The 13,872-nt window shown below is 39.7% G+C and overlaps 1 protein-coding gene across 2 annotated transcripts in view; it reads left to right on the plus strand.

The window, feature by feature from the left end:
- The window catches only part of WDR59 (WD repeat domain 59), a 49,425-nt gene extending 42,637 nt beyond the window's left edge, over positions 1-6,788 (plus strand). For both annotated transcript variants that reach the window (XM_075282102.1, XM_075282103.1), the window contains 2 exons: positions 232-374; positions 5,024-6,788. In XM_075282102.1, the coding sequence (XP_075138203.1) occupies positions 232-374; positions 5,024-5,259 (379 nt within the window). In that variant the 3' untranslated portion in view covers positions 5,260-6,788. The remainder of the gene's footprint in view (positions 1-231; positions 375-5,023) is intronic.
- Positions 6,789-13,872: the final 7,084 nt, after the last annotated feature.

The raw sequence follows: 13,872 nt of genomic DNA on the forward strand, positions 1-13,872 counted from the left end.
TTTGGGTTTCCCCCTTAACGAGTTTATGTTCCCCATAGACTATAATGGGGTTCGAAACCCATTCGAACACTCGAACAGTGAGCGGCTGTTCGAATCGAATTTCGAACCTCGAACATTTTAGTGTTCGCTCATCTCTATTCCTAATGTAACCGTCCCTCTGTTATAGTAATATGTTTTGAATTTTTTAGCCAATGTAATCCCTTTAATCAGAATCCTATTTCTACTGCACAGAATTCTTGACCCAGCAAATGCTCAACAGTTTGATGACTTTAAAAAGTGTTATGGAGAAATCCTGTATCGCTGGGGTCTTCAAGAGAAACGAGCGGAAGTTCTGAAATTTGTCTCCTGTCCTCCTGAGCCACATCGTGGCATTGGTGAGTAGTGAACATGCCTAGAGTGTTGCATCATTTGGTCAGTCGATTGTTGTGTTCAACAATATACTTAAAAAGGTTGTCCAGGCAAAAAAATTATTTTTAAAATGGACCGGCGGAGGTGAAAAAAAAAAAAAATTCATACTCAACTTCTCCAGTGTCCTCCCAGCTCCAGCGGTGACGACCTGGATCCTTTCCACTGCAGTGGCATCAGGAAGTGACCCCAGGACGTCACAGGTAATGATGTCAGGTGTTCTTCACTAAAGCTACTGATTGGCTTCTATGGTCACGTGTGTCAGGGACTTCCGTTGGAAAACTACGGACTGGCAGAACCAAACCACACTCAGGGACACCAGAGCACCTGGGAAAGGTGAGTATAATAAATTATATATATATATATATATATATATATATATATATATATATATATATGAAGAGCTCAACGGAAAAATGGCCTAAGTCCACATTTTGTCATATTTCAAATTATTACCTAGAAAGCTTCTTTGTACCTCATTCTATGCATTGGGTTTACAAGGTACCTAGGATTAATGACCTAAGTCCATATACACTCACCGGCCACTTTATTAGGTACACCTGTCCAACTGCTCGTTAACACTTAATTTCTAATCAGCCAATCACATGGCGGCAACTCAGTGCATTTAGGCATGTAGACATGGTCAAGGCAATCTCCTGCAGTTCAAACCGAGCATCAGTATGGGGAAGAAAGGTGATTTGAGTGCCTTTGAACGTGGCATGGTTGTTGGTGCCAAAAGGGCTGGTCTGAGTATTTCAGAAACTGCTGATCTACTGGGATTTTCACGCACAACCATCTCTAGGGTTTACAGAGAATGGTCCGAAAAAGAAAAAACATCCAGTGAGCGGCAGTTCTGTGGGCGGAAATGCGTTGTTGATGCCAGAGGTCAGAGGAGAATGGCCAGACTGGTTCGAGCTGATAGAAAGGCAACAGTGACTCAAATAGCCACCCGTTGCAACCAAGGTAGCCAGAAGAGCATCTCTGAACGCACAGTACATCAAACTTTGAGGCAGATGGGCTACAGCAGCAGAAGACCACACCGGGTGCCACTCCTTTCAGCTAAGAACAGGAAACTGAGGCTACAATTTGCACAAGCTCATCGAAATTGGACAATTGAAGATTGGAAAAACGTTGCCTGGTCTGATGAGTCTCGATTTCTGCTGCGACATTCGGATGGTAGGGTCAGAATTTGGCGTCAACAACATGAAAGCATGGATCCATCCTGCCTTGTATCAACGGTTCAGGCTGGTGGTGGTGGTGTCATGGTGTGGGGAATATTTTCTTGGCACTCTTTGGGCCCCTTGGTACCAATTGAGCATCGTTGCAACGCCAAAGCCTACCTGAGTATTGTTGCTGACCATGTCCATCCCTTTATGACCACAATGTACCCAACATCTGATGGCTACTTTCAGCAGGATAATGCGCCATGTCATAAAGCTGGAATCATCTCAGACTGGTTTCTTGAACATGACAATGAGTTCACTGTACTCCAATGGCCTCCACAGTCACCAGATCTCAATCCAATAGAGCATCTTTGGGATGTGGTGGAACGGGAGATTCGCATCATGGATGTGCAGCCGACAAATCTGCGGCAACTGTGTGATGCCATCATGTCAATATGGACCAAAATCTCTGAGGAATGCTTCCAGCACCCTGTTGAATCTATGCCACGAAGAATTGAGGCAGTTCTGAAGGCAAAAGGGGGTCCAACCCGTTACTAGCATGGTGTACCTAATAAAGTGGCCGGTGAGTGTATTTCAATGCAGAAGAATTTACATTCAATGGAATAATGGCCTAAGTCCAATACAAACTTACTTACTTCACTCTCGTTGGTCATTTTTTCATTGAAATCGTGACTTCCGGTCTATTAGTGTAAAAACTTTGTCTTATTGTTTAAAAGGCTCTAAATCGACTTTTGCACATATTTAGCGCCGAAAAGGGAGGCAGGTAATTATTATTCTTCATCGTTTAATAATAGTAGTAATTAATTAATAATATTAAATAAATAATATTTATACATGAAGCTGCAATTTTTTTAATAAATAATACAATTTATGATTAGGATTAACGGTGTTCATTAGCTGATTACATTGGATAGATATATTCCACAATAATGCCCGTTTGCTTTAGGCTAAAACTTTAAATTTCGTTTTTCTCACAATATTGATTTTTGGACTTTGGCTATTTTTCCGTTGAGCTCTTCATATATATTATATATATATATATATATATATATATATATATATATATATATATATATATATATATATATATATATATATTAGCTTTTACCCGCGACTTCGTCTGCGGTGATTTGAGAATTGGGCGGACACAGACGTGTGAAACTGTAAAAGTGCTTTAAAAAGTTTGGTGGGCTAGCAAATGTGATTTGATGTGTTATATTGTGTATGTAGTAATACAGACAGTGATGTGTTATACAGCCTGTGTACAGGAGTATATATGTATCAGGTACTGTATATAGCAGTGATAGGAGATACATGTAATATATAGTATATACAGCCTGTGTACAGGAGTATATATGTATCAGGTACTGTATATAGCAGTGATAGGAGATACATGTAATATATAGTACATACAGCCTGTGTACAGGAGTATATATGTATCAGGTACTGTATATAGCAGTGATAGGAGATACATGTAATTATATAGTATATACAGCCTGTGTACCGGAGTATATATGTATCAGGCACTGTATATAGCAGTAATAGGCTGTATATACTATATAATTACATGTATCTCCTGTGTACAGGAGTATATATGTATCAGGCACTGTATATAGCAGTGATAGATAATACATGTAATTATATAGTATATACAGCCTGTGTACAGGAGTATATATGTATCAGGTACTGTATATAGCAGTGATAGGTAATACATGTAATTATATAGTATATACAGCCTGTGTACAGGAGTATATATGTATCAGGCACTGTATATAGCAGTGATAGGAGATACATGTAATTATATAGTATATACAGTCTGTGTACAGGAGTATATATGTATCAGGTACTGTATATAGCAGTGATAGGAGATACATGTAATTATATAGTATATACAGCCTGTGTACAGGAGTATATATGTATCAGGTACTGTATATAGCAGTGATAGGAGATACATGTAATATATAGTATATACAGTCTGTGTACAGGAGTATATATGTATCAGGCACTGTATATAGCAGTGATAGGAGATACATGTAATTATATAGTACATACAGCCTGTGTACAGGGGTATTTATATAGTATATACAGCCTATGTACAGGAGTATATATGTATCAGGTACTGTATATAGCAGTGATAGGAGATACATGTAATTATATAGTATATACAGCCTGTGTACAGGAGTATATATGTATCAGGTACTGTATATAGCAGTGATAGGAGATACATGTAATTATATAGTATATACAGCCTGTGTACAGGAGTATATATGTATCAGGCACTGTATATAGCAGTGATAGGAGATGCATGTAATTATATAGTATATACAGTCTGTGTACAGGAGTATATATGTATCAGGTACTGTATATAGCAGTGATAGGAGATACATGTAATTATATAGTATATACAGCCTGTGTACAGGAGTATATATGTATCAGGTACTGTATATAGCAGTGATAGGAGATACATGTAATTATATAGTATATACAGCCTGTGTACAGGAGTATATATGTATCAGGCACTGTATATAGCAGTGATAGGAGATGCATGTAATTATATAGTATATACAGTCTGTGTACAGGAGTATATATGTATCAGGTACTGTATATAGCAGTGATAGGAGATACATGTAATTATATAGTATATACTGCCTGTGTACAGGAGTATATATGTATCAGGTACTGTATATAGCAGTGATAGGAGATACATGTAATTACAATGTGATGTGTTGTATTGTGTATGTATAGTGGAAAGCTACAGTATATGTAAATGTGAGTGAGTAGAGTGAGGGCTACTCCTGAGGTGACAGTAAGGAGTGTGCAGGCAGGTTGAGGCAGGAAATGCCAGGCAGTGTGTGTGAGTCTATAGCTGGGGCTAGGAGTCCTGCTTTTGTGAGTCTCCTGCTAGGAAGCCATGTTGTTTAGTGGCACCAAAAGTAGCCTGTGACTCAATCCTGAGGGAAAACTATGTTTGTGGAAAATTGCACGCAAATCCGTCCAGGCGTTTTAGCGTGATTGAGGAACAAACATCCAAACACACAAACTTTCACATTTATAATATTAGTAGGATATATATATATATATATATATATATATATATATATATATATATATATATATATATATATATATATATGTATGTATGTTTTTTATTTGTGTATAAACTCCCCCGGCCTATTTTTTTTTTTTTTTAAATAAAATATTTACCATGGCCAACCAATTTAACAAACCTTTTTGTTTTGTTTTAATGTAATGTTGTCCCCGTTGTACAAAAATACAGCTACTGTAATACTGCTCCTATTTACTCTGTTGTGGTTTAAGTTCGATATTAGGAGGTGACTGAGTTTTTGTTTTTTTCTGGTTTTTTTTTTTTTTTCACCATATTTTGTAACCTTAAACCCTGTTTGTTTTTTGTTTTGTTTTTTTTTTGTCACCAGAATTTGGGGTGTATTGCAGCCACTGTCGCAGTGAGGTGCGAGGAACACAATGTGCAATTTGTAAGGGATTCACCTTCCAGTGTGCCATCTGCCATGTAGCTGTCCGGGGCTCTTCGAACTTCTGCTTGAGTTGTGGACATGGTGGCCACACAGCACACATGCTAGAATGGTTCAGCTCACAAGAGGTCTGTCCCACTGGCTGCGGCTGCCATTGCCTTTTGGAAAGCACCTTCTAATATCCCTCCATTACTTCAGTATAAAACATTACAGGCAGCTCCACTCAAATCTTATCTTTGCCAAACTCCATCATATCGCCACCATATGGAGACTGAGAACTGCCCACCATTGGAAGGACTGGAAAGGATGGAGTGGGATTATGTGCCTCACCTCCGAGGCATTTGTTTTAGCTGATTTTTCACATTTTCCATTACCTGTACATAATTGAGTACCATCCTTTTAAGAAGTCTTCTCAGTTGGGACTACAGCCACACCCAGCTAGAGGCCACCATCGTCAAGAGCCCCCTTTAAGAATTTGAACTTGTCTGTGAACAAGGATATTCAGGAGGCAACTGTATATTTTCTAAGAGAATATTCTTTTTTGGAATTCATTTGTTTATACTTCATATGAATTTAGATGTGACTTTGCTGCTCCCAGTTTGATGGGTTTTCACCAATCCATTCATTTTGGCAGGAACTTCATTGGAATTTGATTGATGACCTCAATGGCTGACATAGAGCCTAGCTTCTCCAGCTGTTTGGAAACTATATGTTTTACTGCTTTTTTTTTGTTTGTTTTTAAATTAGAGACCAGACCATTGATATTGCAGTTACAAGTATAATTGCAGCTGTGAATGGACAACAGGATCACCTTACATTTGCACTAGTTTTTTTTTTTTTTTTTGTTTGCTTGCTTTTACATTTTTGCCCATTTGTTTGTCTCATCTACCTCATTCCTATGTTTGATATTCTGATTGTTTCTGTCAGACACTGCCATTTCCAGTTTTGGGCTATAACTCTTGGCATCTCCTAACAGCTGCTCTCCTGGCTCCTCCCTTTTAATCTGGCTCCTCCCCTTCATATGCATAACTGAATATGTAATAAACCTCTTTTCTGACCTGTTTAGTGACTTGTAGTTTATAATCATTCTTCCCTAACTATCTATGCTCTGACTTCCTGCTGATATGTGCCTATACATGACAGCCTGTTTAGAGAAGCAGAGCTGCAGTATAAAGCATGGAGATGGAACATAAGCCTACCATGAGACAAGGCATGTGGCGTCGGTAGGCCATATCACCGATTCTGACTCCTCTATTTTTTCACAGCCCAAATCTTACATAAATAACTGACAGCTATGGTCAGACAGACGCAGTAAAGCTCTAATTCACAAAAAATCTAGTAATTTTGTTGATAATAAAGTAAATATGCAACATACTATGCATCTTATTAACTATTCAGTATTTAAACTTGTGTAATATAATTTACAATAATCATTTTATTTTGAAGTGTGAGTTGGTAATTGCCTCCGACTCCACAGCCCTGCATGTTCCGGGACGTGGATTTCAGATTACACGACAATGCCAATAGTGAAGAAAAAAAAAATTGCATGTACGCATTTATCGCATATGGGCAATTTTTTAAGACTACAGCTGGAGAGACTGCTCATTCCCGACTGGTAAAACATCTTCTGCTGGGTATTATACGCCACCGCATTGGCTACGAATGTTGTATCAATGATTTATTGAAAAATAAAAAAATTTACAGTCTCTTTCCCGGATGTCATATTGGATTTTTAGATATACTAGGGTTTTTCGTTTTTGTTTTTTTTTTACCTAAAGTTAAGTCCTTGAGTCTTTGTCTACTTATTCAAATTCTAAAATATTCACTATATTTACTTCTGAGTTATATCTTTTCTAGGTAAATTAAGCTTTTTAAGGTGGTTAAAGCTTCACCCCTATCTGCATAAATAGACCGGGTCTAAGCTGGCCATACACATTAGATTTTAGACTGCTGAAGTGGCATATTTTACACTGTCTGCTGTTGGTATGTTGTACATAAGACTACGACTATTTTTGTATTGTGCGCATGTGTTTGTACTATGAACACACATCCACAAAGTGTCCGTCGTTTCCTGTTTTCAGCACCTCATTAGCATTGAACGACTTTCATCTGTTAATTTTCCAAGTGTCTGAGGTTGTCGATCACTGGTTCGTGGTTGTTCATGTGTTTAGGACAGCTGGCCACACGACCAACTGCCCGCTTTTCAGGCAAGCAATGGCAGTCTAAATTTTAAGTGTATGGCCAACTTTAGGAAGACTCAGTGTCCGTATCTATGTGAGTTTAACAGTGGTTATCACCCAGCTTTCCCAGAAATCTGTCATTTAAAGTGTAGCATGCTGTAACATTGCCTGAGGTGGATTGCTGCATATTTATTCCATGGTACTAGCTGTGGCAAGCACTATTTGATAGTGTGCACTGTCCTGCAGTAATATGTAATTATAGTCATGGAATGGCATTGTTACACCACACAGTGATGATATGCAAATATTCTATGACAATATTGTATAGGTGCAGAATGGAACAGTTACACAGGCATTGTATGTTGCTGTTTGGAGTCTATATTAGACATTTATAAGGTGAATTATAGAATCATTGGGCACACATTGTGATATTGCCCTATACGTGTGGTACAGCATCATTAGGCATTGTCTCATATTACTCCTCACTTCCCTACATTCAAATAATAGAAGACTGCTGAATGGCCCCATCTAACCCATTCTATGTTGTAGATGATCAAGTGACAGCAGGAAGTGGGGGTGAGGTGTCTGTTACACCTTTTCTGTCACTGGCTGGCTGACAACACATACACGTTGCAGCAAACATCTTTGTCATTAGTAATATTATTCTTGTCATCCAGATCTCATTACTTGCACCCAGGCCAGTGCCCTACTGTTGTGTGGTTGCCAGGTCATTACTCCACATGCACTGGCTTCCATCACCACTCACTTTAATTTTATGGTTACTGCCTGTAAAGGTTGTAGGTACAGAATCATGGTGGTGTTGCCTCAGAAGCAAAGATCCAGGCAGATTACGCCAGCACATTCTTAAGCAAAACTGACTTTAGAAATTCGCCTATTGATAAATTTTCCCCATTATGTGTACATTAGTGTCTGTTTAGAGAGCATATGAGCTCAGACACATCACAGCTGTATTCCCTTTACAATACATACAGATCATTACAGTTCAAGCCACCGTGCTGAGGGTACCTTGTTCCTTGATACAAATGTCTCAAATAAAAAGTCAAACTTCTACAAGAAATGCTTGAGATTGCATCTTTACACTTTGCACCTATATTTCAAAAAAGGAACTGAAGAAAACCAGAAGGAGAAGTTTGAGTATTGTTCTGTGCAACAAACATTATCATGGCTATCACGTTAGATAAGTAAAATAACCACTCCCTATTGAATTTTGTGCACTGGTAAACACAGACGCAGGAAGACACAAATGATGATGTCATCTGTGGAGAGCTTCAGAATAAATGTGTCCTAAAAAGTCTGCATCTAGATAGATAAGGCAAGGTCTCTTGCCAGTGTCATATGTCTGCATCTGATAGTAAATAGTAAGACGTAAATGGAAATTCCACCTAAAAATAACATTTAAGGGGTTTTCCAATGTAATGTTAATACAACTGTGATGAAAATTTTTCCAATTGAATTTACAAGATCTTGCCTTGCTGTCACTGAATGAAGGCTTTGCATTTAGACACTGTAAGTCCATTGTGACCAAACACTTCTTAGATCTGAGGGCCTATTACATTTGTATCCAGTCTGCACTTGCACTTTCCATGAAGTAAACACACGGACAGCACAAATCTCTTTCCTGCTTTGACAAGTTTGCTACATTGTATCACTGCAGGAAAAAAAACTCTAGGAGGGAGCCTGCACACGGAGTTACGCTCCGCTCATTCTGAACGTAAAACTCGTTCAGAATGAGCGTGTAAAAACCAGATCCCATTGATTTCTATGGGTGCCGGCATACGTGCGCTACCCATTGAAATCAATTGGAGGCTTTTTTTCCCTATTGCTTTCAATGTGATACACGCGTATAAGCGGCCATTTTCTTGTGGCCCGAGCATGTGCACTTAGCTTTGCCTGAGGCCTAGAAGATTGAAACCCAGGATGGAAGAAGACACAGGGAGAGGGCATTCCAGAAGAAGATAGAGGCGTCGCTGGAAAGTTCTCTTGCAGCATTGGGGACGCCCCCAGTGCTGTGAGAGAACTCATTTACATACCGAAGAAAACCAGGATTTCTACCAAACGGCGGTGCAGAGAAGACATATAAGGTAGGAGAAGAATAGCCTTTCTTAAGGCTATTCCCGCGTGTTAGTCAGAAAAAAGGGTATCCAATTATATGTCCAGTACCTACTTTTAGTCTTTAAAACTGCTACAACAGGGCATATAAGCATAACAAACCAATATGCGCTTGTCTGCAGTTCTTTGTTTCCATCTCCAGCAGGTCTGTACGTTCCCGTGTTGTTTGTGAGAGGGGAACACTGCAGCCAATCACAGAAATCAATGGTGGCCTCTTCACAAACAGCATGTCACAACAGTAATGTACCATTTGTGAAGAGGTGACTGCTGAGACCTGTGATTGGCTACAAGGGACCCATCACACAAACAACACGGGAACTGTATGCTAACAAGAAAAGCTGCAGCATTGTAATTGGAGGCCCGCGGAGAGGCGAGTGCCTGTTTATGTTTATATATGCCCTGTAGCAGCACTATTAAAAAATAAAATAGGAACTGGACTGGTTTTCACAAATTACTTTGTGACTACTGTCCAAACCATTTCGCAACCATGGAAGAATTTACCAGTATCAGTTTCTCAGATTTTCTATCCTACAACCAAAACACTGTTCACACAATTTTTGCAGGCATATTTTGAGGCAGAATCTGCTTCTAAGTAAGTGGAGCAGCACACGACTGTGTTTCACCCATGAAACACGGTCTGTGTGTCAGCCAGATTTAGCGGCTTAAACTTCATGCTGGCAGCAGGACTCCTAGCAGTATCGTTGTCTATGATGCTAGGAGTCCCTGCCTTCCAGCGACATGCTGTCCCGTGCTGTGATTGATGCTAGGAGTCCCGCTGCCAGCACGAAGTTCAAGCCGCTAAATCTGGCGGACACATGGACCTTGTTTAAATAGGTGAAACATGGTCATGTGCTACTCCCCTTACTCCCATTCATTTTTTGGGGAGTCAGTAGCAGATATATTTTCTCTGGCTGTTTTTTTTTTTTTTTTTTCAGCTACAGAAAATGAAGTGTCATGACCTATCTTCATACATATAAATGAATAAGAGGTGGAGAAAAATGCAATGCAGTTTTTAGACAGTTTTATGAAACTGATTTTCCAGGCCCATCATCAAAACAGTACTGGATAGGAGAAAAAAAAATAGTGTCAAAAAACTGCTTAGTGCTTACCGATTTCTGAAACATTTTTTTCATCATCCAAAAAACTCCATGTGAACTCGCCTTATTAGAAACTATCATGCTAAACTTAAATATCTCCTCAATACATAATATATTTCAAAATGGTGCAACGTGTTGTTTTTCTGCTCTCATAGCTAAATATAAGCTATAGAAAGAGGAATTGTATACATCCTTGCAGAACTGAATAGTCCCTCAGAAAAGAGAAATATCCTTTTTCACTCTTCCAGCCTCTGTCGTGACATTCTTTCAAAACCATGTAAACTCACAGATACTTTTTATGTAACATTTTAATCTAATATGGCAATATCAAGACCCATATAATACAATACCCTGATAAATATGCTCATAAAAGGTCAACATGGTGGCTCAGTGGTTAGCACTGCAGCCTTGCAGCGCTGGAGTCCTGGGTTTGAATCCTGCCAAGGACAAAAACATCTGCAAGGAGTTTGTATGTTCTCCCCGTGTTTGCGTGGATTTCCTCGCATACTCCAAAGACATACTGATAGGGAAAAAAATTGTACATTGTGATCCCTATATGGGGCTCATAATCTACATAAAAAAAATAAAAAATATGCTCATAAATGTATTTGGCCGCATCCTCTCCAAGATTATCCAAACTAGAACATTATTCCATACATATTGGGTATGTCTGCCCCGTGTGCAACTATGGGCATCTATAAAACCTTTACTGCATAGTACCTTTGATTCCTCATTTAGATTAGGTATTAACCAGTTTCCAGTGAAACATTAGACAATATTAGGGCATATATTCACAATTGCCTTGTCATTTGGCATAGCTCATCATCTACTATGTAACATTAGTATACCTTACAAACCCCTTATATAATAATAAATCTTAGCAAATATTCGTATGACTGTGCTTTCATGTAACCAACATAAATGTAAGTTGTTCTTAAAATTGTGGGAATGTTGGAAAAACTTAAGTTCTCTGCTCTTTGAAAACATGAAGTGGATTTGATTGTAATTCCCGATTATTTGTGTCCTTGTTGACTCTCTTTTTATTTGCCTCTTTGACATATTGCTAGTGTTTTTACTTTTTCTTTATATAGGTGCATCTTACACATGTATATACATTGATGCAGAATTCAGTAAAAACGATTGATCCAGAAAATACTGCTTAGATCCAGATGCAGGTAATGTGAAGGGATAGATAGCATGCTGCTCCATAAGTGTCTCCGAGCTCTCCCTTGTAGTGAGCCTTTCTCAGGTTCAAGACAAACTTTTATCCCTGGCATTCTCTGACAGCAAGTACTTGTGAAAAAGGTAAGGATTTGGAGCTCAAAGTAAATGTACATTTAGAAATGGCTTTATTTACAGGAAACTATATCTGGACTATTGGCATCAATCATCAAACTTTTGTTAAGCTTTATGCACACAATCGTATGCAGTATATGGGTCCACCAAAAATTAACAGATGGCACATGGATTGGCATCCATGTACTGTCCATATTTTGTGCAGTCTCATAAACTTGAATTAATGGACTGAGCTGCAAAAACAAGACAGGAATATAACCTTCTCTGTTGTAACCAGTGGTGTAACTAGGAACGGCGGGGCCCCGTGGCGCACTTTTGACATGGGGCCCCCCACCCACCAAAGACCCCAACCGCCCCCACCCTGCATTTCTGCACTATTATGCCCCATAGTGACCCCTGCACACAGTATTATGCCCCATAGTGGCCCCTGCACGCAGTATTATGCCCAATAGTGGCCCCTGCACACAGTTTTATGCCCCATTGTGTCCCCTACACACACTATTATGCCCCAATGTAGACACCCATGTATAATAATCGGAGACCGAAGGGGGTTACCAACATAAAAAAAACAATGTTACTTACCTATCCCCGGCTCTGCTGCAGTCCTTGGTGGTGTCAGCCATCTTCAATGACGTCTGGAACGTCACATGACCTGGGACGCAGGTCCCAGTCATGTCACATTAGGGAGAGTCACAGAAGTAGGCCCAAAGCCTGCCCGGAGAGGTAAGTAACACGGTTTTTTATGCTCCCTTACCTCCCCTGGACCTCCGATCATTATACTCAGGGGTCTGAAAAGACCTCTAAGTATAATAATACTGTTTGTGGGTCCCGTGGTGTCACTTACTGATCACAGCCACTGCCAGGATTGGTAAGTAAATAGCGCCCGTTACCGGCTGGAGTAACTCCAGCCTGTAACTGCCTATTAAGAAAAGAAAAAAAAAATGCGGCTGTCGCCGGGCCCCTAATGTCCCGGGCCCTGTGGCAGCCGCTACCCCTGCTACCCCGGTAGTTACGCCAATGTTTGTGACATATTTCTATGTCCCTCTACGGGCCATGAAAAAAGACTTGTACATGGGTCCATAAATGAATGGGACTGCCTGCTTTCCATTTTCACAGATCCATAAAAATGAATAACATACGGACCAAAACTGTGGTTGTCTGTATTAAGTCTAAGGGATTTGCTGGATTTTTTTTTTATCCTCTTTGGTATCTCTGGGAACTACTGCAGATGAGAAAAAATGAATGCAGGTCTTAATATTCTCAGTATACATTCTGAAAAAATATGACCAGAACAGGAAAGAAGATCTGCATACAAAACCTGATGTGTGTGTGTGCATTCAATGTAGTGGGACCCATAGTGCAGTCCCTGACTGTGTTAAAGGGAGTCTTCCACCTGCCCAAACATATTCAGCTGACACCACCATGTTACAGAACAGATTACAGTGATAACTAACATACTTTTATGTATGTCACTTTTGTAGATTTGGAGAAAAATATAAAGGTTTTATGCAAGTGAGACAGTGAACGAACTGGGGAGGGGGCTTTAGCCCTGGGAGTACCGATTCTGCCACTCAGACCACTACCTGTTCCACCCCGTGCAGTGGGTGTTGGTCCTCCCCATCACCTATCCAATTTGGGTAGCAGAAACAAAGGTATGCTGTTTATTACTATAATGCGGTGTACTGTTTATCAGTGAAATATCCACAAACAATGCCGATTAATGTTCCAAAACAGACTGAACTGGACATTAGGTGTACCTGAGGAGACAAGAACCCACCCCACCCAACTATGCAGAACATTTCAGTGTCTTCTTCACACTGGGTTCATACTAGTGTCCAGGTTCTTCAGGTCCTCTTGGACCACTTAAAAAGTGATTACCCATAGAAACCAATAAACTATAATGGGGTCCGACCGGTTTCCACATTTTTTAAGTGAGTTCTGGGACCGAAACCCCGAACATAGGTCAGTCACAGGTGTGAACCTTGCCTTAACTGCAATGTATACTTCTATTGTTATCGTCAAGGTGACAAGCCAATCTACTGTACACTTCTTGTGAGGATGTCACCTGCTTGATCTCATGTTGTAGATG

This window comes from Leptodactylus fuscus, chromosome 7, assembly GCF_031893055.1.
Source record: "Leptodactylus fuscus isolate aLepFus1 chromosome 7, aLepFus1.hap2, whole genome shotgun sequence".
NCBI classification, from domain to species: Eukaryota; Metazoa; Chordata; class Amphibia; order Anura; family Leptodactylidae; genus Leptodactylus; species Leptodactylus fuscus.